Raw genomic sequence first — 23,361 nt, 5'->3', positions numbered from 1 at the left:
CGAATGGGGATGTCTGGGTGCAAAAACGCCGGGAGGCAGACACATAACAGAGAAAAGGCCTCTCGGCCGAGCCTGTCTCAAGGGCGCCCGGATTAGCCCATCATCGAGCCCCCAGAACAACTGCCTGAGGTTTCACGAGATGCCCAAATCTGGAGGCAAATAACGGCAACGGCTCCAGATGACTCACGCGGGCAGGACAGGAGGGAGACACCGATCGCTGTCAGCCCCAGACTGGTGCAAAAAGGCATATCCAAAACCTGCACGCCACACAAAGCTACAACAGCATTTCCTACGGGGAGGGCTTGCTTTCGGTTTTCTTCGTCCTCTTCCCTGCCTTCCAGGTCTCCCAAGAACCTGGGCCACACACCTTTCTACCTGCTGCCGTGCAAAGAACAAGGAGCCACCAGAGTTCAAACTGCACCTGGTCGTACCAGGGTGTGACCCCCAAAACCTGTCCCACTCCCATATTCCAGGCAATCGAGATTTTGACTTGCGCCGGTTTATGTACATTTGTAGCTAACCGAAACAGCCGTTGGCTACAAGCAGACAAACCTAAGGTGCACCTTCCGCCTAATCGACGGAAACCCAGAAAGTCCAAAACAGCAGCTTGGTCGGGGCAGGCCCACTCCATCGTTTAAAAGTGGAGAGTTTGCGTGGATGTTCTAGGCCCTGTCGTACCCTAGAGGCACTAGCTACTTTTAGGCTAACGGAGAAAGAGGGAAAGCATCGAGGCCCCTACAATCCACGTCATCGGGCGGCCTCCATTTCTGTGCCAGAGGTGGCCGAATTCAGAGGAGGAATCATTGTTTACAGATACATGCCTGACCTGCAGACCCAGCGGCCAGGGAGCAAAAACGGGTTCTCGGAAACACGCAAGCTGCGTAGGGCTCCCATCTATGAGAGCACAGAAACCAAAAAGGCCACAGGAACTGGACACCTGCAAATAGAGGACTTTGGAACCGCTCCAGCGGGAAGCGTGGGAGAGAGGCGGGCTCTTGCAGGCTCCGGCAGAAGCCGCTCATCGCCACGCCCCCCACGCTCGGGCGGGGAACTCGGACTTCACTTTGTCCTCAAGTACAACAGGCTAGCATTAGTTACCGACTAGTGGTTCATCCTTACCTTTGTGATCTTTCAAGCTCCTGGTCTCAAGGGCTCCCGTGGAGCCAGTTTCAGACTCGACATCTTCCACCGAGGGTCTCTCAGAGATGTCTGATCGCGTCGTCTCATCCAGCTCCTGACTGGCCCTTTGTCCCGACGGCGACGCCTCCAGCAGCTGTGACGATTCAGTAGAGTCGTGCATCCGGTCAGCTGCGCCCTCGGACGCAGAATCCCCGTACGCCGCGGCCTCCAGGGATGCGGCATAACCCAGAGAAAGTGCCATTTCATCCTGAGCGATAGGTACCTGGCAGGGGGTTAGAAGGTCAGGCAGACAGGGTCTCAAGGATCGCATTCATCTCCCTTCTTCCATCCACACCTACGCATGGACACTCCAGTTCTGATCACCAGTGCTAGACAGCACCGATGCCCAACCATCACTCTCTGGCTGAAACATGCTGGAACACGGCCGATGCGAAAGCGTTCCGCTGCACCTCCCTCACTCCCGTAGGCAAGTCCAAGGAGAACTCCTGAGATTCTCCACAAGGTAAGGTTCCCAACCGGCTATGGCAGCAGCCTCCCCTTCTGTGGCTGCCCGTTGTGAAATCCCACCGGCAGCCACCCCACAGACTGGCGAGGTACTTTGACACTCACTGGGAAGCAGCGACAAGCTGCAAGGAAGCAGCGAAACGGATTCTGCCAAGCAAGTCGTCTGCGCTGGAACCTTCACACACTGGTCCGTATGGGACAGGGTGGTTTCACACATGCATCCCTAAAACAACCTCCCACATTGGAAATGGAGCCCTGTAACTACCAGAGACCTTGGAAACTCCCGAGATGATCAGCGTGCTGCGTTTTGTTGGGGTTTTCTTGGCAGGCTTGTTATTCGTCTCAGTTAGCTGCCTGATCGCTGTCTCGGCCACCGGATCCAAGCCGTTGGGCGTGTGGCTATCCCCTGCGCACAAGGAAGATACCAGCGCTTGAAGTACTGACCTTCAGCACGGGCAAGAGGTCGCTTGCTCACCGCGATGCTTGTAATAGGCAACTACGTGCACACGAAGGCAGAGAACAGAATTTACTACAGACTTGCCTGAATAAACTAAAGGAAGCTCCATACAGCTCTCAGCTCTTTCAGGCACCTAAAAAGCTTGATTTCTCACCAGGTGTAACGTTAAAATCCCCTTCCCACTCAACAAAGACTTCCAAAGACACGCAAGAGGTTCAGGCAGCCTTGGCCGCAAGCCATCAAAACGGCCACAGAACTCAGTCACAGAGACAATCGGAGCCCCAAGTACAGGGTGAGCAAAGCTCTTTGGGTCCAGACAGCCTGGAACATTCTTGTCCAGCAAGGAGACACACAGAGTCACAGAGGGGATAGCCAAAACGGAATTTCTTTTACCTGCCTCCACCCACCACCACCCCTCCGCCCCCACCTTCACTTGGGCACTTGGACATTCTCTTCTGCAGCAAATGCGGATGAGTTCAGTGCCCCACATCCAGACTACCTCTCGCCCAGAAAGGCTAAGGAACGCAGTCGCTCCAGTGAGAGCCTCAGATTTCCAAGCACTTACGGCTACCGCTGGGCAAGGGGCCACGAGGGCAGCCGCTCTCCAAAAGCACCGTTGTCTTCTTCTCAGTCACTTCCACCTTGGACGGCGACCTCGATGGCGAATCTTCACGGTGAAAGACAGACAGAGACACCAGTTAGTGGAAATGAAGCTTAGGCAACTTCCCAACTGCATCGTGGCCCCCTGCGCGCACCTCCAAAAGGCCTCAAGGGTGCGCAGAGAGCCTGCAGAGGCCGGCTCCATGAGGCTTTGCGGCAACAAAGTAGTAAGAAGCCTATGCGAAAAAGACACCTGAAGCAGCCCCGTCACGAGACTCCATTCATGCCATTTCCCAGCCCAACCTCGTGGAATATCCAGCACCCCGTTCATCAGGATGTCAGACTGCAAGCAGCGACAACCGCTAGTAAGCAAGGTCAACATGCTTTCAAGCTCCACATTCAGTACATACAGCACAACTTCTTTAGCAGCGAAGAGATTAGAGGGAGGGCGGCAAAACGCTTAGCCCAACATCACGCAGAGGTTATACGGCTCCGGACACATTAAGAGTCGGGACCTCCCGCCACCAAAGGGTGTCAGGGAGGCTCGCCCCTCTCTCATTTCCACCCAAGCGCGGGTCTGCATCAATTCCTTCCCCCAAGGCAACACACAAGTCTCCAGCCAGCCAGAAGACACTAAGGGAGCGGCGATGATGCCCACGTTCTGACCCAAAAGCCAAAAGCGCTGCTCAAGGTGCCCGCCTGTAATAACTGCAACATACAACGGCTACGTGGTTTTGCTACTGCCCACGTGAGCGGCCTCGGGAATATCGCGGCTGAGTCTGCGCCCCCATAGCAGCCACCCGTACAAGACTCCTGTTGCGGGACAGCCTCACCGAGTTTGCAGTCTGCCTTGGGCCGGGACTGAATCGTGGTGACAGTAGTCACAATGGTGCCGTCAGGCATGATGGTCCGGTCCATCTCCACCTTCTTCGTAGGAGTGATGCTGGTTCGCAGAGACGTGGCATGCTGAGCATTCAAAGATCCAGGAGACTCCTGGAATAGCAGCTACAAAGGGTAAAGCACAGCTCAGAGAAGCTCTCCTCCTTCCAGATGGAAAGGCAGGCACAGGGGCGACAAAAGCTACTGCTCTAGGAACCGAGGACCCATCCCCGCTACAATGTTGGTCAAATGGAGGAAGGCTCAGGGCCCGAAGGCCAGGCGACACCCCTCCTCAGCCTAAGGGTCTGCCAGGCCCCTGTGATGAGCCCAGGCCTAACCACGCTTGTCTCCAGCTAGAGGCTCACATCGTGAACGCTTCTGGAGCACACATTTGTGTTGAGCTTACAGAGTCATGAGCTCACCTCCAATACAATGGTAGCTTCAGCCGCCAGTGACCGCCCAGCTCCTGGGGCCAGGGAGCACACCTGTCTCCCAGACGGCTGCTTGCCCAAAGAATCAAGCAAAAGAGTGGCATGTGCCAGCAGCACATCTGCGAGAAGAAACAGGAAAACAAAACACAACACCACCTCAGACATCTCCCAGGCTACCCCTGCCTTTGGGAAGCAGCCCCGTGGGACAACGAAGCAGCTCCCCACAACTCCGGCAGCTGCCAGGTTCGAGGGCGGGAGGTGGCAGGCAGGGCTCCTCCGCTCCTCTTTACCAATCCAGAAATCGACTCCCTTAAAGAGGTGGCCATTGCACAACCTCCATCAAAAATAGGGGCCACAGTTAGTCCCTGACCGAGTTCAAATGAACAGAGGTAAGATTTCTGCGACGTTCTTCCAATGCACGGGGGCAAATCCCCGCATCCCTCTCCCTACTTCAGAGCGGAGACGGGCAGGCCACGGAAACCTCCCAGGCACCAAAAAGGTCAGAGACAGTGCGTCTCGCTAAGACTAGACTCCAGAGTTACTTCACACAGTCAGAGGCTCACATCAAGCCAGACACGAAAAATCCTTTGCAGAGTTCATCGCACATCGTACCGACGCTGAACTACCACAGGCTCAAAGCTCAGTAAGTCCCTTAGGCATTTTTATCTCCCCACCTTACAACCCATCTTATGGCTCCCCATACTTACTTCCCTCTCCGTCACTGTTACCCAGCACCTGCAGCTTCAGCTCTTTACTTCTAGGTCCCAGCTCCCTGTTGAAACAGAAAAAGACGGGCTGGTATTAGGCAATCTTTGCAAAACGGCCACAGAGCAAAGAACTCCATTCCCTGTCTTCTTCCCTCCCTCAAATCTCACACGCCTCGTCGCCTTTTCCAAAGCTCCAGTACGCGTGCGCTGCTTTGGAGGACACAACAAGGGGCAGCATGCTACACAGAAGAGAACTCCGGTTCACATCCCCTGCAGGGCTGCGTAGCCTGCCAGGGGAAGTCTGAAAGGCCGAGATTTACGCTCCAGGCCTTCTGCACCTGCTGCTCCCACACATCACCCACGGTCAGCGCTTCTGCCCATCCAGTTAAAACACAGAGAGCCCAGGGGAGCGGGAAATACATATGCAAGCTGGGGCCAATCACCAGCATCAGTAGCCTGGCACATGGGCAGCACAAACACACACCGCCCCTGGCACAGACTTCACCTCTGGGCCGTCCGCGCCGGTTATTGCAGCGCAGCAGTGACACCCTGAGACCGTGCCGGTCTGCCTTCGCCATGCCAGCAGGAAGGAGGGCAGACACTTACAGAAAGAGCTCTTCATTCCACTCCATCTCTGCTGCAGAACTGGCACTGCCAGCTACCACCGGCCTTGTCCGCTTCTGCTGCGGGGGACTGTCTAGCCCTGCCACGCAGCGTATCTCCCCAGCTCCTGCAAGAGAGGGACAGAGCACACGCACGCGCTCATCAACACCAGACAGCAGCTCGGCGGATGCACACACCTCTCTTCCATTCAAACCCACCCAAAACACTCACTCACTACAATCCCGGCACCTGCGTGCTTGCCCCTGCAGATCAGCAATGTTTTCACACTTACCTCCCTTCCCCTGGCAGCCCAAGTTCAGCACTCGAAGATTCCGGAGCAACAGCTTAGAACCCGGAGGGGCTGCTGCTACTCCGGGTGGGGACTCTCGCGTCAGCTTACTGCTGGGTACCTGAGGAATGACGAGAGCGAGAGCGATGCCTTTATCATTCACTTGCCAGCGGACAGCAGCAAGACACGTGATGTTCGTCCTTGCATCTACTAAGCAGCTCCTCGCACCAACGTAGGGTAGTACCCACAGAGCCATCAAGAGGTGCTGTAGATTCCCCAGGCGACTGACCTCTGGCGCGCCCCCACGTTATTTCAGATGGGAAATTTAAGGCAGACAGGAAAAGACAGGCAAGAACAAGCTTCCCGGCTGCCGGATGGACAACCGAAGATGACAAACCATGGATCATTCCACACCCGTAAGGGCTGCCCTGGACGGAGCCTCGGTGTTCAGAACAACAGACAGTGCCAAAACAGAGATGCATCTCAGGCAGTTTGGCTCCACCTCAACACAAGTGGCACTCCACGTTCAGGAAACAAGGTACAGACAGAGCTGCCCTTCAGAGCACTTTCTAACTATCCCTACTCCCCGTGCCACAGCACCCCAGCTCCTACAACAGCACCGCCCAGGATGCGGCTGTCGCCCAGAAGCAAGTCTCAACCCGCGGATTCCTGCCTGAGCCTCAGCCCTCAGGAGCGCCCCAGGGCACAGCGTTTGAGGCACAAGAATGACAGGAGGAGAGCGCATCTTACCGCACCAGCTCCAGCGGCGCAGGCCTTCAGATTCACCATCATGGCTGGCTGCGTGCTGACAATAGTATCCTCGATCAGATCCTTTATGGTGGATGGATCCGCTCTCCCTTCATTCTTCTCTCCGCAAATCGAGAGGAAATGCAGAGAAATCAAAACAAGGCAGACGCTATTTCTCCTTACACAGCTCCAGCTGCCTCTCGAGCCTCTAAGGCACTACACAGCTTTTCTGCTGGAAATAACCTCCCAGATAGTCTTCCCATATCCCGTACTCGCTCTCCCCGGTGCTTAAAGCTGCCGTCTAACAGCTGCAGGCAAATGTAAGTTGTCTAAATGCGACAAACTAAGCCTCGACATCTGTAGTCTACCTGTTGCTTTTACAGTTTGCCACACTTTTGGAAGAACAGCCTACATCTACTCAGGATAAAGCAACAACGGTGTCAAACCAACCTACTTGGATCGCAGAGCACAAGCATGCCCGCGTTCAGCTCGTTAAACCTCCGATACCCACGGGCTCCCCAGGCTACCCTCTCAAAGAAAGCCCAAACAGACAACAACAAAAGAAACCCACCCAAAACAAACCAAAACCACCTCCACAAACCGAACCAACCCAGCTGTACATCTGACAACAGCAGGAGGACCTATGCAGACAGAAAGCCTTTTTCACCACGCAGACTCCCATTCGTCTGTTATACCAAACTGACAGCAGACACCGGTACTGCTTCAGCCCTCTGGAGGAGGTGCTTCTTGACAGATCTGAACTAGTATCGATTCCAGGGCAGAAGAATCCCCTCCCTCACCCTAAAGGGCCATGAGAGCGAGTTGCCAACCTTTCCCCTCCGCAGCAGCTTTCCTCTCAGCTCAGTGCTCTTTCTGCCCCTCCCACCCTTCCTCTGCTCGAGTCCAGCCTCCCGCTGTTTGCTGCTCACCTCGCTAAGTTGAAGTCTCGGAAGAACTGAAAGGTTCAAGTCTGGTCTGTCCTTGAAGGTCCATGACACCAGGAGACCTTCATTCTGTATCTCCTCCAAGCGGATCTCCACCTGGCCCAGAACACATACCCAAAGTCACGAACAGTTTCTGTTTCCACTAGCTGCTTTTTGCCCCGCCTCAAATTCAGCAACTGAAAGGCCCTCACTCCAGTGCAACAATAAGAGACAGAACATAAGAACACAAGTGGTCCTGGGCCTATGGGAAGAAGCAGCTGCAGAAGCCTCATGGCTCTGTAGCAAGACCTGGCTTCCTCACTGCCTTTAGATGCTCAGGTGTCATCAGAGGGAAAAACAACAGGTTATTTCTTTGGCCAAAGAAAAAGCCTGCAAGACAATCCGAAAGAGCAAACTGGGCACCGACATGGGATATTTACTGAGCTACCTCAGCTAGCCTTTGCCAAACCTAAGCACAGCCATTTGTAAGTTAGCAATGCCTCTGTAGGAGGTCATCCTCAGACTGGAAACTCATCCGGGTCACCAAGAGCCTGCAACAACAAACCAGACCACACAATGCGCCACAGCTCAGCTGAGAAGCTGCACGCCCACCCACCTGAGAGGTATCACTAATGTAACTGACAAAAAGAGACCCACACAGGAAGAATGCCTGGCCCAGTACCTCCAGTAAAAACAGGGGAATGAAATTTAACATAGTTCTAAAGTAACTGACAGACTGATGTTTATTTACCATGAACACAGAAGGCCCTCAGGTGTAAGCGACAGATCTGGGACAGGGTAGCCCGGTAAGTAACTAACAAGAGGCAGATAAAACAGGCAAGGCACGTTTGGGAATATAGTACTTGAAGCATTCCGACCACAAGGCATAGGGTTACCTTACCAGCATTTCACAACGCAGCACCACGGCCTCAATTAGAAGGCCGCACGCCATTCTCTACGAGAACAATCAACCCAGAACTTCAAGAGGCGCAGACAAGGAGCCCTAGAAAACGCCAGCGAGTAGAGGAGCAATTTGGTGAGACGTGACAAAGGCCTCCTGGCTCCCAGAGACTACACAAAGATGAGAAGCAACCGCAGCTGCCGCCCGTGACTAGATGGGCAGCAGGCGCGCTGAACACTGAGGGGAAAGAGAGGAGAGAGGAGCTGTTTAAATGACGGTGGAACAGATGCACAAAAACAAACCGGGATGGTCTGATAAATACAGGTTGAAAATTTTAATAAAGCTTCTGAGAGCAAAGGGGTACTTGAACAACCTTCCAACCGCAATACCTGCAATAGCACAGGATTGGCTTCTGCTACCACAGAGTTACTTCCAGTTTTGCCATGTCTCGCTAGAGCGCAAACAAGCGCACCGTCTCCAAGCAAGATACCGTCTCCAGTGCAAGCCCTCCTTCACAATGGGAACAAAATCACATTTCAGAGAAGCAAATCCAGCCAGAGAGCGACTACAGAGTTACCACCCGTTGCGATTTCACAGGGCTTCTGTTCTGGAAGAAGCATCTCCAATATTCAACACACAGAAAAAAAATCTGTATCACGCTCTGGTGAATACATTAAGGGGAGCACTGACAAGCAAACCCCTCCTCACCTGGATTTCTTTTTCACACCAACAACCAGGACAACACCGTAACTGTACGAACACACAGGACCCATCTCTCCCTATCCATCAAACTGCAAGGGGAACTGAACTCTGTCAACCTTTCGCTTCCTGAACACCCACTTAAAAAACACGGTACAGAATGCTGCCGTGCCTCAAATCTCTCTGGATGTTGTGGCGGCTACGCTACATAGCCAAGATCTGCAAAACAAGACTTGGAAACAGGACTCGGCACACAGATCGGGACCCCCACCGAACGTTAGCGACAGCACGCTGTTTCTTCCAGCACGACAAAGCCTTTATTTGCGCTAAATCGGGTCCTCCTTCCTCGAGCGGCATGGGGCCGGTTAAAACCAAACAAGTTCAACAGCTAACTTTTTACAGCTGTTACCTGAGCCTGCAGCACAGCCAGAGTGACATGATAGGTGTCCACAGAAACCGCGGCTGGGGACTGCTGAGTAACAGAGACGGGGAATTTCACAGCTTCAGCTGACAGACAGCAGGAGAGCACCTAGAGAGACAAGGAAGGAGGTGAGTTTATCCCTTGGCGAAAGGCAGCTGTGCGATGGCAAAATGTCTAAAAGCGACAGGCAAGATTGACCCATCGTGGCAGGAAAGAAACATCAGGCTTACTCCTAGACCCAGTTCTGCACTGCGAGCCTGACACTTCAGGCTCTGTACGTGAGGCAGAAAAGCTCTCTTTTCCTCTCTGCTGTAGGACCCTGATATTTAGGCTCAGCATCCACACACCCCAGCTCCACCCACACATCCTCCCCCAGGGCTCGGCCAGAGCTCAGCAACACGCAGCCCCAGACACCCAATCTGAGGAGCCCATCGACAGGCCTCCGAACTCAACAACGGCCCTCGCCCGAAACTTCCCCGGTTCCACCATCCCCGTCGCCCAGGCCTCGGCAACCTCCGTCAATCACGCCGTCAGTCGATGGAGAAACCCTACGCCATACAATTCAGAACAGCAAAGCCTTACCATGCTGTGGTCCGACTGCGCCTTGCACATCACGCGACTTATATGTGCGGCTGGTGGTAGCTGAAGACCCTCTTCAAATGTGATCTGCACTGAACTCTATGAAAAGAGAACTCCTTTAGTTGCCGGTGGTCGAGGTATCCCAGATCGTTTCAAAGAGCATGAACGATTCTGACGTGAAGCCCCAGTGACGCTCCGGTCCATTTCCACGAATCCCACCCACCTTGGCTTGTCCAGGCAGAGAAAGGAAACAAGGTCTCCTGTCAAGGCCGAGACTCACAAACACTGTGTTAATTCCTAATGAGAATGGAAAATTGTTCTGGAGAGCAGTCAACCATAAGTCAAGTGCGTTAACCTTTCTTCATTGCAGAAGCTTTGCTGTTTCTTCTCTCTCTCTCTCCCCCCACGCTACTCCTGCCCCAAGTAAACAAAACCAAACCAAACCACAAAACCAAACAGCAAACCAAAAAACCCCCAATCAACAACAACAAAATCCACCCTTGGCATATGGTACGTCAGCTCCTGTGCTCGACTTGTTCCCTTTTTCCACCCTCTCCTGGTTTATTAGACTACAATCTCCACTGCAGAAGCATCCCTCTTCTTCTTTTTCCCCATATAACAGGACCAGTTCACTACAGAGAAACCTTCTCAAGAAATACAAGACCAAGACAAAGAGTTGAGAGCATTCCTGCATGCAACCTATCCCTCAAAGCTTCCCTCTGCTAACAAGGGGCAAAAATAGAGAGCCAGCAGGCAATCCGAGCACAAGGGCGTGATCGTTTGCCGAGCTGCTCACGTTTTAGGGCCAGGGTGACCAACAGGGAGGATAAAGGTGTAGGAAACGGCAATCTTTTCCTCAAGCGAATGAGACTGCGTGCCGCCACCTCCGTGCGACAGACCGACCCAGGCGCAGGATGGGGTGGAAGGGGCTCTTGGACACTAATCTGACTGGCATAAACGCTACAACCCAAAGAGCCGCTTGCACATCAAAAACTACTCTGGATGCACGCCCTCCTCTCAACACAGGCACGAGGCAGCTCTCCCAGTGACCAAACTTCAAAACTGAAAGACTCAATGGAGCAGCAGCTTCGGATCGCTCCCCGCTGCTTTGTACCAGTCACGCCTGCCATTTCTTCTTCTCGCTAGCCTCTTCCACCAGAGCTACGCCTTCACCCGCCCAGGTCAGCCCAGAATCAGCCCCTTCTCTCCACGACCAGAACCTCAGCCCAACGAGTCGAGTGTACAGTCATCAGCGGCGAGCTGTTGCCCTGTTCTTTCCAATACGTGAGAGTCTCACCGAACCGGGAGACACTGGCCAACCTCAAAAGATCTCATGACTCGGCCCACTCAGAATGGACAAGGTAGCATAAACCTATATAGACCCCAAGGCAGGGGGAAAATACAGGAAAAAGAAAATGAGGATGGTAGCATGCGCTCGAGAGGCAGCAACTCCTTTCAAGTGTTTGCCCCGTTTTAAGGCAAGTGACTTGAAATCCAAACAGGAAAGAAGAAATACTAGCTGCTAACATTTAAAGATCTGCGGAAAAAAAGTGGCACCTTGTGACTGAAGCTGCTCTCTCTAATACCGGGGGGGATGAGAATGGGATACGGCCGGGAGGCAGACTGACCCTCCTCTGCCTGCTGCCGGCTCCCTCAGATCGTCCTCCGAGCAGAATCCGCCCGCATTAGGATGCTGGCGAGCTCTGACCGCAAGCACTCTCCTATAAAGCTCTAACCATGCGTGTTACGATCTCACGTACACTGTGACTGGGAAACATGAGGAAATGTGGGCAAAGCTAGACCTGAACGACACTGGGACGTATTGCTTTAAAATTCACCAGGCTGAAAGAAGCCACACAGATACAACAAAACCACGGAAGGAAACAGACTATCAAGAGGGAAGCGACCAAGCAGCATTCCACCAGGACTAGGACTCTGCAACACCAGCTTCCCTCTATTACCCTTTTATGGCAAACCACAAGACTTCCACCCCAGCTTCAGCCTTTTGCTTTCCCTTTCTTGGGGCTACGCACAAGGGAAAATGAGTCAGCACACCCAGAGGATGGTAAAGATACCTGTCAAACAGGCAATCAGGTCAGGAATCTAGGGTTCTTCCCCAGCCATACCAACGAGCTGGAAGCGGGCTTATAAATCTGAGGGCCAAGACCCTCCACCGTCCTGCATTCGCGCCAAGGGCCTGATGTACTCGCAACCCTCCGCCCCTCCTCAATAATTCCACCATTAAAGCCAGCTTTGCAGAGCAGCATTTCATTTCGTCTTTTTGTCAGTCGATACAGCTGAAATGAAAACAAACGTGACAGCAAAAGGAGCTAAGAATAAGACTACCTGGGATAAAGTGAGATCGCTCGCTTCTAAGTGCAAATGTATCCCAAACTCCCCTTGGGGCTTACAAGGAGAGCAGGGGTAGAGTCAGACCGGGAGCAGGGAAGGAGCTGCGGTCAACTGCAACAAGCGCTATCAGGCCTTATGTCCCTTCCCTCCACCAGATGCGAGAAAAATGTCATATGAGACAGAGACTGGGGAGGAGGGGGCCGCAGGGGAATGCTTTTTACGACAAGGGCGGTGATTTTTCAACAACCAAATTGCCATCGGTTCTGAACCGAGGTTTACCTGAAAACTACAATGCACCACAAAAAAGGAGATGCAGCTTCTCCTTCAGGATCTCAGCAGACAGCAGGACTACCCTTTGCACAACTTTGTTTAAAAAAAAAAAAAAAAAAAGGGAACAAACCAAAAAAAAAACCCCTAAGTCCCCCCAGCCCAGAACAAGTCTCCTGTTCTGTGGTCGTCACATGTGGATGGACTACGCGGAGAAGGCTGTAGTCAACCCGAGGCTGACTTCACCTAATCGCGCTCAACTTGTACAGGACCGAAGGAGTATTGTCTCAAAGAATTTCTTTTTTGAACCACCACTTTCTGTATGGGTCACAAAGTTTAGATGCGACTGAAATCACTACATAACTAGTCATCTTGAACAACAGTTACAAATCTCCGTGGCTTTGTGAGCGCTACTTCAATTCAAGGCCCACACCAAGTCTTCCACCTCCAGCCCCGACTGAAGTCCATGCCATTTCTTCTGCATGTCCAAAAGAATTGCCACGTCTTAATTCCAAGGCTGAAGGAGGAAACGCTAGCAAAAAGACCACAGTTATCTCTTTCCCCATTAGACATGATCAGTCACTTTACCCTATTTTATGAGGACGGGGGCACTGAGTGCTGGAAATCTGCGGCTCAAAAGCAGGGCATTGGCAAGAAGAGGATGCCTGAGGGGTGGGAGAAGAAAAGGGTCCAAGATGGAGTATTTTTTCCCGTTAAACAGATGTCAGCAGCTCCAGGTAACTCCCCACCTTATCCAGAATCCCATGTAAGACAGAGCCCCTTGGGGTAACCACCAGGCCCCACTTCAGAGAACAGCTTTTAGACCCAGCAACTCACTGCGGCAAAGTCGCTTTCCGAGTAGGCCTGCTCCAAACAAGGAGCGACTGCAGCAGCAGCTGAAGCGTGGCCCTCCAGGGACACTTCGGCCATCAGCTAATCTTCACCTTGCAGGAGTTCTCAATTCTGGAACTTAGGAATTCAGGTCATTTCGTGAGAACCTGACGAATTCAGCACGTGGCAGAAGAGCGCAGTGTATCAGATATGGGGAACTGCTGACACTTGACCACCACCGACCGTGGCCTTCTGACGAGATGGGCACAGAAGGAGAGGGTACGTTTCTACAGTGGGAGGCACCCCACCTCCACTCTGTCCCTTGCCGAGTCCTCTCTCCCAAGGTGGAAGGCCTCTGCCTGTGCATGCTCTGTCCCAGAGGCTGGCCCTCAACTTTCCCACCAGGTCTCGAAAAGAGAAGCAGTTGCCGTGGCTTGCCCTACACGAGCCGCTGTACCGAGCCAACCGCAGGGAGGGCCGCCAAGCGTCGCTCACGGCAGCGCTGTATCAGAACGAACTCACTTTCAGTCACAAAAAGAAAGAGCTGGTTTCAAGGGTTCAACACCGGCGAGATCCGTGGGGTTTCAGCTTCCGCAGAGTAACTCAGCCGAGCACGTCCCGACACTCGGAAGCTTTCCACAGCAAAAAGGATCGCTTTTTCATGAGGTGGATCTCAGGTTCAATGCTGCGCCCGGCTATTCACACGACCAGGGAAGGCGGGGAGGTGGGAGGGAGAAAAGAACGGAGGCAGGCAGAAGGAAGAACTTTAGCAGCTGCCGTGTTAAACACCAGATCAAGTTTCTCACACCTTACCCTGGGTGACTATCAAGCGCGTTATCTCACAGAACATAATCTAGCCTTGTTTAGTTCCAGACAAAAGATTCAGTGCCTGCAGCGGGTAGTCCCTCAGCCCCCTTACACAGCAACAGCCTCTCCTTCTTCTTGTACCTCATCCTGCAAGATCAAGAGCACAGCCCAGTTACCATAATCAGTCCTACCCTCCCCCAGAGGAGTCAGGCCCGCACTGCAGACTCCTCCTGCCCTCAGTATACTTAAGGGACTGTTTTCTGACTCTCTTAGAGTACGATGAAGGTTTCTGCACTCGTTCCAAGTAACCAGTACAAGAAATGAGATGCGAAAAGAACAACAGAGCCAGTCAATTTGTGTGTCCCCCCACTCATGAACACTTCTTACCCTGTCTCGGAACGGACACCGTACCATTTTCTCAGCTGTCGGCCACTAAGAGCGCGCAATCGGCAATATTAAAGGAAATCAAAAGACAAGGAATCACCAGAGGAGGAACGGGCCGATTCACAAAAGCAGGCACAGCTTACGGTTTGATGGTCAGCTCCATCTTTATCCCTGCATCTGGCAGATCAACAGCACCTTTGTGGAAAGACACATTTTTCCACAATCCTCTTGGGAACAGAGCACTCCATCTCTTGCAAACCCATCAGAGGATAAGCTCATCCTAAAACCAATGAAGAACTTGGAATACTCTGTCCTTTGACACCATCAGAGCCCAGATGGGAATACAAACAGCCATTCCCATTTTCTAACGCCAGGCAGCTAGGTCTAAGGCAGGAGAGAGAGACAGTGGGCCGCTACATTTCTGTTAAAATTTGACTTATCATAAGTAGTGACGAAGGTGAAACTCCACCAACCTTTCCAAGTCAATCTAACATTTGGTGAGTCGATATAACGAGGCAAAGGAGGAGGCGAGAAGTCATGGAGCGGAGAGGACTTCAGGTGGGAAAGCAAAGGACTGAACACAATGGAAAAAAAAAGAAAAAACATTCTTTCTTCAAAAGGAAAACAATTAAAACTAGCTGGGGAGCATGAGTGAGAGAGGTCCAATGGACCAAATCTGCCCAGAACAGTGGCGAGAAGCAACCCCCAGCTTCACAAGCGCAGCCTCTGACACACCTCAAGATAGGAAGAGGCGACGTACATAAGACAAGCATTAAGAAAGGTAACATCTGGAACAAGTCGATTCCCTGATCCACTTGCAATGGGCAGAAGATACAATTTAGCAGGTAAAAGCCAGGCAACAGGGCTACACAACCCTGCTCAGACAGCCCGCCCGATTCATATCCGCACAATACTTGTAGAGGCTGATTCTATGTATTTCTTACGAGAACTTGCCTCAACACATGCTGCTCTTCCAAGCAGTAACGCTCTACCGTCTCGCCTCTTTGAAGTGACACAACAACAATGCCTCTCAGAAAACTCACCGTTCCCACGCAGCCAACATGCGGGGTACCGGGAGCAGGTAGCACCAGCCACGGCTTTCTTTACAAAACCCATAACAGTCTGTGCTCTAAATCCACGTTAGCTGGTCTTAGGTAAGTTCGGATATCCTTTTAAAGAGAGCAATGTTTTAAAATATTCTCTGCTCTGCCATGCCTGACATCAGTAAAACAAAAATTTTCCCAGTCTGAGGCTGGAAAAGGTATGCAAAGGCAGCTCGTCACGTGCGGACAGCCCATTCCGGTCATTCTGCGATGCCTAATGCCAGGAGACAACCGTCACCTGAAAACAACCACAGCCCTCCCTCCGCACTTTGAAGGAGGTTAATTGATTAAATCCTTTCAAAAAGTGTTCTGCTTCTCTACAGTTAAGTGCTACAGAACTTCGAGAACACCACGCTGGACCTACACAATTAAGATTCGCTCCGCCTTGTGCCATTACTTGCAAGCATAACTGCCTAACAAGCCTTATTAACCCTTCTGCTCTCTAGATGCCAGACAACAGTACCTACTTTAAGCAGGGAATCAAAAGGCCGACTCTGAGCTGCCCCATACTTGCCGACAAAGGTCAGGCCTCCCTCGGTCACACGGCACAGGACGCTCGTTCAGGTTCCGCAGCCTTTATTCAAATGGCTCTACGGCACAGGTGTGCCTTACCCACTGTGTAACTGGAAAGGACTGCTCCAGAAAAAGACAGGTACCACGCAGCCGACACGTAACAAAACCAAGCGTTTCCTCTGAAGTCACCTTCCTCAAATATCCAGTTTCTTCATCTCATCCCAGCAAGCTATTGTCAGGGGATTCCACAGAGGCTAATGAAAACAGAGACATTAAGAGCTACAGAAGGTGTGCTGGAAAAACTGCTGTGCAGACACTCCCAAGGGAGCGAAAATCATGACATTACCCGTGGGGTTGGACTTCACAAAGCCTATTACGTTGACACAACTAACAAGAGTCAGGGGTGAGTAATAATTTGTCATTTTTTCCCCACCTTCATCAGTCTCCTGAGTGTTTCACATGGCTGTGCTGCACTCAAGAGAGCCGCTTTTCTGTCCTGCCCCTGGTCCAGGCTTTAACTCACTTGGTCAAAAGGGGAGAGACCTTTCCCATCTTGTTGGAAAACTCAAACGCAAGTTCGCACCACGTTCTTCAAGACTTAAATTCCCTTTTCTTTAAATGCGTTAGCTTCGCGCTAACCTTTTTTAGCTCTCGACCTTTGCATGCAACTTAACAGAAGTGCTCCCCCTTCCCATTCACATGACAGGAAAAACCAAGGCCTGCAACAGACTTTGGACCACAGCTTTCGCGGGCAGAGTGCCCTGCCCCGCAGGCAGCACGAGCTACTGTGCAACCGGAACCCGTGGGGCGCATCCTCCTTCGTGGCCTTCGAGACTACAGCTCGATACAAGGCTGGGAGACTGAAGGGAAGGAATGCTCGGAGGAGATAGCTGGGGAACCTGGAAGCGGCTCCGTGGCCGGTCCCACCAGGCCCGGCTCAGGCTGGGCCCAGGCTGCCCCCAGCGAGGCCCGCCCCGCCCCGCCCGTGCATCCACCCCGCGGCCCGCTCACACTCCGTTACGCTCCCGTCCCACTGGGCCACCTCCCCGGGCGCCCGCCGGTTCCCTCCGGCCCAGGCCTGGCAGCCCCGAGGCCATCGGGCGAGGGAAGCGCCGTCGCCCGCCCGCCCCACGCCCCCCCCCCCCCCCACGCCCCCCCCCCCCCCCACCCCCCCGCGCCGGGCCCCGCCGTACCCCGTGCCGCCGCGCCTGGCTGTTGAGGGCCCGCACCCAGGCCCGCAGCCACTGCTCCCGCAGGGACCGGAGGGCGAGCAGCGCGCCCAGCAGGGCCCGGGCCCCGGCCCCGGCCTCCTCCGCCGCCGCCGGCCCGCGCCGCCGCGCCGCCCGCAGGGCCCCGGCCCGCCAGTACTGAAGCAGCCAGGCCGCTACGGTGAGCAGCGAGGCGGCGAATAGCAGCACCAGCGCGGCCCAGCCCGGGTCCGGCCCCATGGCGCCGAGCCGCGCCTCACGGCGGGACGGCGGGCATGGCTGGCGGGACGCCCCCGGCCCCGGCGCCTCCCACCGGGGGAGGGGGAGCAGAGGAGGGGAGGTCCTACCGCCACCGCCGCCGACTGTCCCGGTCCGGCCCCAGCGGCGCCCTGCGCCCGCCTGCTCACGGCCGGTACCGCGCCTTCCGCCGGGCCTTGCCCGCTCCCGGCGGGGCGGCGGGCAGGAAGTGACGTTACCGGGGGGGCGACACGGTGCCGGCGCGCGGCCGGAGGGGCGCCGAGGCGGCCATAGCGGTTGCGGGCAGTGCGGGGTGGAGGCGCCCCCCGGCCGGGGCAAGCGCCGCTCCCCGCGCGGGGAGCTCAGCTCCGCAGGGCCCGCGCGGACTCCAGCGCCAGGCGCCGGCGTTCACGCACTCCCTCAGCGCAGCCCAACGCGTCGCCCGCGCCGCTCAGCGGCCCATGCCAGGGCCAAAGATGGCGCTCCCGCCGCCGCCGGGCGCCCGCCCATCCGGTGTTTCCCCTCCGGCGTCCGGCTGGAAACGCGCGGCGTTCGGCGGTGGCGGGCGGCGCTCGGCTCCCGGCCTCGCTCCGTGCCCTTGGCCGCGGCCATGGCGGCCTGGCCCGCCGTTCCCCTCCTCATCAACCTCGGCGGGTCGCTGCTGGGCTTCGCGGCCACGGTCACGCTGATCCCGGCCTTCAAGGACCACTTCCTCGCCGCGCGGCTCTTCGGGGAAGACCTCAACAAGGCCTCACGGCGGCCCGTGTGAGTAGCGCTGCCCCCGCCACACCGGCACCGGGAGGGGGACCGGCACCGGGACGGGCACCGGCCGGGCTGACACCCCCCCCGCGCCTTACCTGCCTTTCAGCCCCGAGGCACAGGGCGTGATCAGCGGGGCTGTCTTCCTCATCATCCTCTTCTGCTTCATCCCCGTGCCCTTCCTGAGGTGCTTCGTGGAGGAGCAGTGCGCAGCCTTCCCCCACGACGAGGTGAGGCCGGCCCGGCACCAGGGCCGCGGCGGGCGCCGGCGGCGAGCAGCCACCGGTGACCGGGGTCCTCCTTCCTGTCGCCTGCAGTTTGTGGAGCTCATCGGTGCACTCCTCGCCATCTGCTGCATGATCTTCCTGGGCTTTGCGGATGACGTTCTGAACCTGCGCTGGCGCCACAAGCTCCTTCTTCCTACCATGGCTTCCCTCCCGCTGCTCATGGTTTACTTCACCAACTTTGGGAACACGACCATCGTGGTGCCTAAGCCCTTCCGGGTGCTGCTGGGCATGCACCTGGACCTGGGTAAGCCACAAATCGCTGGGAAGCAGCGGAAGGGCTTGCCGACGGCACGCAGTGCCGCGGAGGGAATGCGCAAAGGGCTTGGTCAAGCGACCGGTGAGAGGGGCACAACTCCACCCGCTAAATACGAGGCTAGAAAGATCATGCAGAAACCCAGCACCCACTCTGCTGCACGTAGCCAGGCAGCGGTCGTTCTTCCATGTTTACGGCTACAGGGCACGGCACCAGGCGCAGGTGGCGCTCGGCTGCTGACACCAGAGCAACCAAAGGACAGACACAGAGGGCTACGGTCCGCAGCCGTGTCGCAAGGGTATGCTGCGTTGTACATACGCGCACGTGTGACGGCTGATTCACAGAGGAGGAAGTGATTTATTAGTAAGCTACCGATAGCAAAACTCACCGAGGTCGCTGGGCAACAGGCCGTTGTATGAAGTGGGAAGCGAGAGCTTCGGTCCGTCAGGCTGGGGCCTGCTTTGCCCGCAAATGCTGACGCACTCGGCTCCCTCTGATCCGCAGGTATCCTCTACTACGTGTACATGGGCATGCTAGCAGTGTTCTGCACCAACGCCATCAACATTCTCGCTGGAATTAATGGAATCGAGGCAGGGCAGTCTCTGGTGATAGCTGCTTCCATTATAGTGTTCAACATCGCAGAGTTAAACGGTAAGGAAGATAATGCATATGTTTGCGGGCACAAAAAGCAAAAGGAGACAGAATCCCAGGTTTCAAAATCTGGCATTACTAAAAATCAACCAGTCCTGTCCTGTTACAAACACATTTTATTTTCTTTTTTCTACAGGAGATTATCAAGACGATCACATTTTTTCTCTCTACTTCATGATTCCCTTTTTTTTCACCACACTGGGGCTGTTTTACCACAACTGGTAAGAGGACAGACATTCAGAGCTTCTTCTGAAATGTCCTTTCCCTGTCCTTTCTCCCTTTTCAAACAAACAAAGCCACTTACCGACATGCAGGTGGGACGCCGGGGCAGGGACAGGCTTCCGGCCAGAATCAAGAGCGCAAAGCATCGACGCTGTGGTAACACAATTCTGGTCATGCCAGCTCACCAAAGTGCCCTGAATACGCTCCTCCCTCGTGTCTCGCTAGCTGTTTTTTCACACTGCATGCTCCGCAACTCAGGTTGCATGTCCCAGTCCCGCAGTTCTTAGCGTAAATGCCTTTGATCGTTGTTTTTACTGCATAGATCTGCTACAGTTCGCTCCTGGTCCCTGACCTGCCCCGTGGGAATACATTCAGTGGCTATAAAGTCATTACCACAGCAACAGCAGTCGTGATAGACCTTTGCTTTTTTTGCCCCGTGACATGCAGGTACCCATCTCGAGCGTTCGTTGGGGACACCTTCTGCTACTTTGCTGGCATGACTTTCGCCGTGGTGGGGATCTTGGGGCACTTCAGCAAAACAATGCTGCTTTTTTTCATCCCCCAAGTGCTCAACTTCCTCTACTCATTGCCTCAACTCTTCCATGTCATTCCTTGTCCCCGTCACCGGCTGCCGAGGTAATGTACCCAAGTGACCTATAACAGTACCACAGATCGTGCCTGTTACCTCTGACACCAGCTGAGAAAGCTGGTTGTAGGCGCGCTTTGGAAAAGCCATCAAAGTATGTTTTATAGTTAACAGCTGGCTCGCTCTGCCAGCTACGGCCAAGCCCTGCGGTAGAGGTTTCTCTAAGAAGTTAACTTTCCTGACCGCTCTGCCCCTCCCCAGATACGAGAGAGTGATTTTTAACAATGTTAGAAGATGATTCTTCTCAACTACAAGAGTGAGAGAAATTGCTACACGCCTCTTCATGCTGTTGCGGTGGGATCTGCTAAGAGTTCCTAGCAGCAAGCATTCTGAGGGGCTGCGTATCGGCAAGCTGTCGTTAAGCGTTGTCGTGGTTTAGCCCCAGTCAGCAACCAAACAGCATATTGGATTATTCCTGCTTTTTCCACCACTGGATTTCTTTCTCAACTACTCGGCTAGGGATCTAAGTCTGCTTACACAGAGCTTGCTCTCTCCTTGCTCTATCTGGACTAAAGCATTACTGTTTCTTTTAGGCTCAATCCCAGCACGGGGAAGTTGGAGATGAGCTACTCCAAATTCAAAACTAAGAGCCTCTCTGCCCTGGGAACAAATATCCTGAAGGTAATACTCGGGAAACATTCAAAATACAGGCACGTTCTGAGGCGGTGATCAAACGCGAAAGGATGATCAAACGTGAGAGGGATGGGAGGGAATGCGGAACTCCTGGGTTCGCTGGTCATTTCCTGGCCCAAATCCAGAAGCAAATATTCAGCTTAGCCTGTCACCATCCCTCACGGTCACTCGACCGGGTTCCTAATCAGTCTTTCAGAACGACCACGCGTAGCGGTGTCCAAGGACCATCGTAAGCCTGTCCTGTCTTTTCAGTAGGAGCATGAGCCAGGCTTCAGGGATGGTACAGCTAAAGGGGTCTTGGAAAAAAAGTCCGGTGAGCCCCAAGGGTCCCTGGTGAAACAGCGTGCAATATTTCTTTCTGCAGGCCGTCAAAATCTTACACATCGTAGATGTGAGGAGTGGAACAGATGAAGATGGCGAATACACCGAGTGCAATAACATGACACTTATTAACTTTGTTATAAAGCTGGTCGGACCTACCCATGAGCGAAATCTTACTCTCCTGTTGCTACTCATTCAGGTCAGACAAACGGTTCCTCTGGCAGAAAGTGTCCTCTGCAATAGAAACAGATCCAAAGCAATCTCGAGTTTCGGGGGAAAGGGGGAAGTAAAGTATCATGCTGTTCACATAAGATGCAGCTGAGCTGTGGAACTTGAGGAGAACAGGTTTACACAGCTCCAGGAGGAAGCAGATTCCAACCCCCCCCCATCCCCCGCCCCGGCCCCTCCCCGTTCATGGAGAGCTAATAAACTCAAGGTCCCTAGGTTATCTTGAGAAGATTCCCAAGGCGCGAGTCGCTGGATGCTGGAAAAACATGAGGAAAGCAGAGTGCCTTGTCGCTCTGACCCGATACAGCCTTTTCCACGTTCCTGTTTTTCGGTCATCCCAAATAACACGGTCCCAGAGTTCTCTCCAGCTGGCGGACTCGCATAAGTGGGGCATGCAGCTCAGCGGTACCTGGAATCGGGGCGGGGTGCAAGAGCATTTTGAAGAAACCTAGAGCACGAGGAGAAAGCGCCTCACAGAATTGCCACTACCTCTACTCGGCACGTGAGCGCTCGTGCGTACCATAGTAGAAACACTGCCTTTGGCAAGGCCTGCGTTGCTTAGCTGCCCACGATAAAATTCTTTTGTCATCCTCACATCAGAGGTCAGAGGCCCTTCTTAGGAAAGAGAAGGGTCACTTAGCCAAATTCCCATTCGGGAGGAAGGCCTTCCAACAAACGAACCTGGAACCGGACAGGGCTTAGGCAGACCGCATCGGGGATGGGAGAGGATGGGAGGCGCATACCGCACGCTCTTGGGCCCACTCACAACAGAGGAGTCTAGGCAGCGCCTTCTTGTAAGGATGCTGACTTGCACCTTTGACCTGAGGTATTTTTTCATGACAAACCATATGGTTTATGTTATAATATAGGCTCCTTAAGAAAGAAAGAGCTGTTCCCAACCTTGCACCGGTCCGCTTGGTGCTCAGATTGTAACTGTGCGCAGGCACGCACAAAAATCCCCTGAGCATAACTGTGATTCTCAGAGACGGAACTGAGGCCTTTGGCTAGGCCTCTGCCTTTCATCCTCCTGTACCTAAAAAATTTAGCCTAAACGGTGTCATTTAGTGAAAGAAGGCATGCCAGAAAGAGTAGCAAATCCATCTGGAAAGGACGAGCCTGCCAGCCTGTAAACTATTTCACACTATAGCATTTCTGTGGTCTGTCTGATTTTTACCTAGGTCCTGGGCAGCGTGATGGCATTTTCTATCCGGTACCAACTAGTGCGCTTGTTTTATGACGTCTGACCGCGCCACTGGGGAGCGGGGAAAGAGTTGCACCTGCCGGCCAGTTTTCCCCAGTTGCTGACCAAGTGATTCAACCGGTCCTACTCAGGCTCCTCTGAAAAAAACCTCGGGCCACCTGTCGGAGCGCAAAGAGTTGTTACTCTGCACGGGCCACCGTGAACTGTAATCGTTTTTGTGTGTGTGCGCACAGAAGGCTTTTGTCTGATTCTACTGACAGAAAAGATTCACTGCTTCTTGGACATCACCATTACTGGGAATGCCTTTCGGAGGGGCAGTAAACGACCCAAATGTTTACCCACAGCTCTTAGGGAAAGTGGGAGAGATTAAATCCCTGTCCTAACAAGCGTGTTGCTGTACCCTGAGAGAGAAAACAGGACCTTCAGTTTCTCTGAGACTCTGACAGCAGAACAAGTAAACCAGAATCCTCTCCTGGTTTCTCCAATCCTGCCTTTGGTCCATGGACATAGAGTAACGTGTTATAAACCATACCCAAAACTCAGAGCACTCTGAGAATAAAATAAGTCATGGTACCCAT

At 53.8% G+C, this 23,361-nt stretch overlaps 2 protein-coding genes across 7 annotated transcripts in view; one reads left to right on the top strand and one right to left on the bottom strand.

Annotated features, from left to right (window-relative positions):
* Positions 1–19,391, bottom strand: part of C2CD2L (C2CD2 like) — a 25,509-nt gene extending 6,118 nt beyond the window's left edge. The window contains exons 1-14 of one of the 6 annotated variants that reach the window (XM_064470772.1): positions 13,337–17,086; positions 11,956–12,177; positions 9,884–9,979; positions 9,290–9,409; positions 7,287–7,397; positions 6,361–6,474; positions 5,614–5,731; positions 5,325–5,448; positions 4,719–4,783; positions 4,003–4,130; positions 3,535–3,706; positions 2,667–2,768; positions 1,917–2,050; positions 1,120–1,402 (exon numbers count right to left, since the gene is read on the bottom strand). In XM_064470772.1, coding sequence (XP_064326842.1) covers positions 1,120–1,402; positions 1,917–2,050; positions 2,667–2,768; positions 3,535–3,706; positions 4,003–4,130; positions 4,719–4,783; positions 5,325–5,448; positions 5,614–5,731; positions 6,361–6,474; positions 7,287–7,397; positions 9,290–9,409; positions 9,884–9,913 — 1,501 coding nt within the window. In that variant the 5' untranslated portion in view covers positions 9,914–9,979; positions 11,956–12,177; positions 13,337–17,086. The other 5 variants (XM_064470774.1, XM_064470773.1, XM_064470770.1 and 2 more) reach the window with 5 other exon arrangements.
* Positions 18,055–23,361, top strand: DPAGT1 (dolichyl-phosphate N-acetylglucosaminephosphotransferase 1). The gene is made up of 9 exons (XM_064470776.1): positions 18,055–18,347; positions 18,451–18,571; positions 18,659–18,872; positions 19,386–19,532; positions 19,669–19,753; positions 20,202–20,390; positions 20,934–21,021; positions 21,398–21,553; positions 22,761–23,361. Exons 1-9 carry the CDS (start codon positions 18,193–18,195, stop codon positions 22,824–22,826), a joined length of 1,221 nt encoding a protein of 406 aa, XP_064326846.1. The 5' UTR covers positions 18,055–18,192; the 3' UTR covers positions 22,827–23,361.

This window comes from Phalacrocorax carbo, chromosome 21, assembly GCF_963921805.1.
Source record: "Phalacrocorax carbo chromosome 21, bPhaCar2.1, whole genome shotgun sequence".
In the NCBI taxonomy this organism is placed as follows: Eukaryota; Metazoa; Chordata; class Aves; order Suliformes; family Phalacrocoracidae; genus Phalacrocorax; species Phalacrocorax carbo.
This window is presented reverse-complemented; position numbering and strand designations above follow the sequence as displayed.

What these genes read in the sequence shown, in the direction of transcription:
- DPAGT1 (XM_064470776.1), top strand. Translation starts at nt 18,193, where the DNA reads ATGGCGGCCTGGCCCGCCGTTCCCCTCCTCATCAACCTCGGCGGGTCG. An exon ending in CCCCGTCACCGGCTGCCGAG is followed by an intron (nt 20,391 to 20,933) that starts GTAATGTACCCA and finishes TGTTTCTTTTAG; the next exon opens with GCTCAATCCCAGCACGGGGA. An exon ending in TGGGAACAAATATCCTGAAG is followed by an intron (nt 21,022 to 21,397) that starts GTAATACTCGGG and finishes TTCTTTCTGCAG; the next exon opens with GCCGTCAAAATCTTACACAT.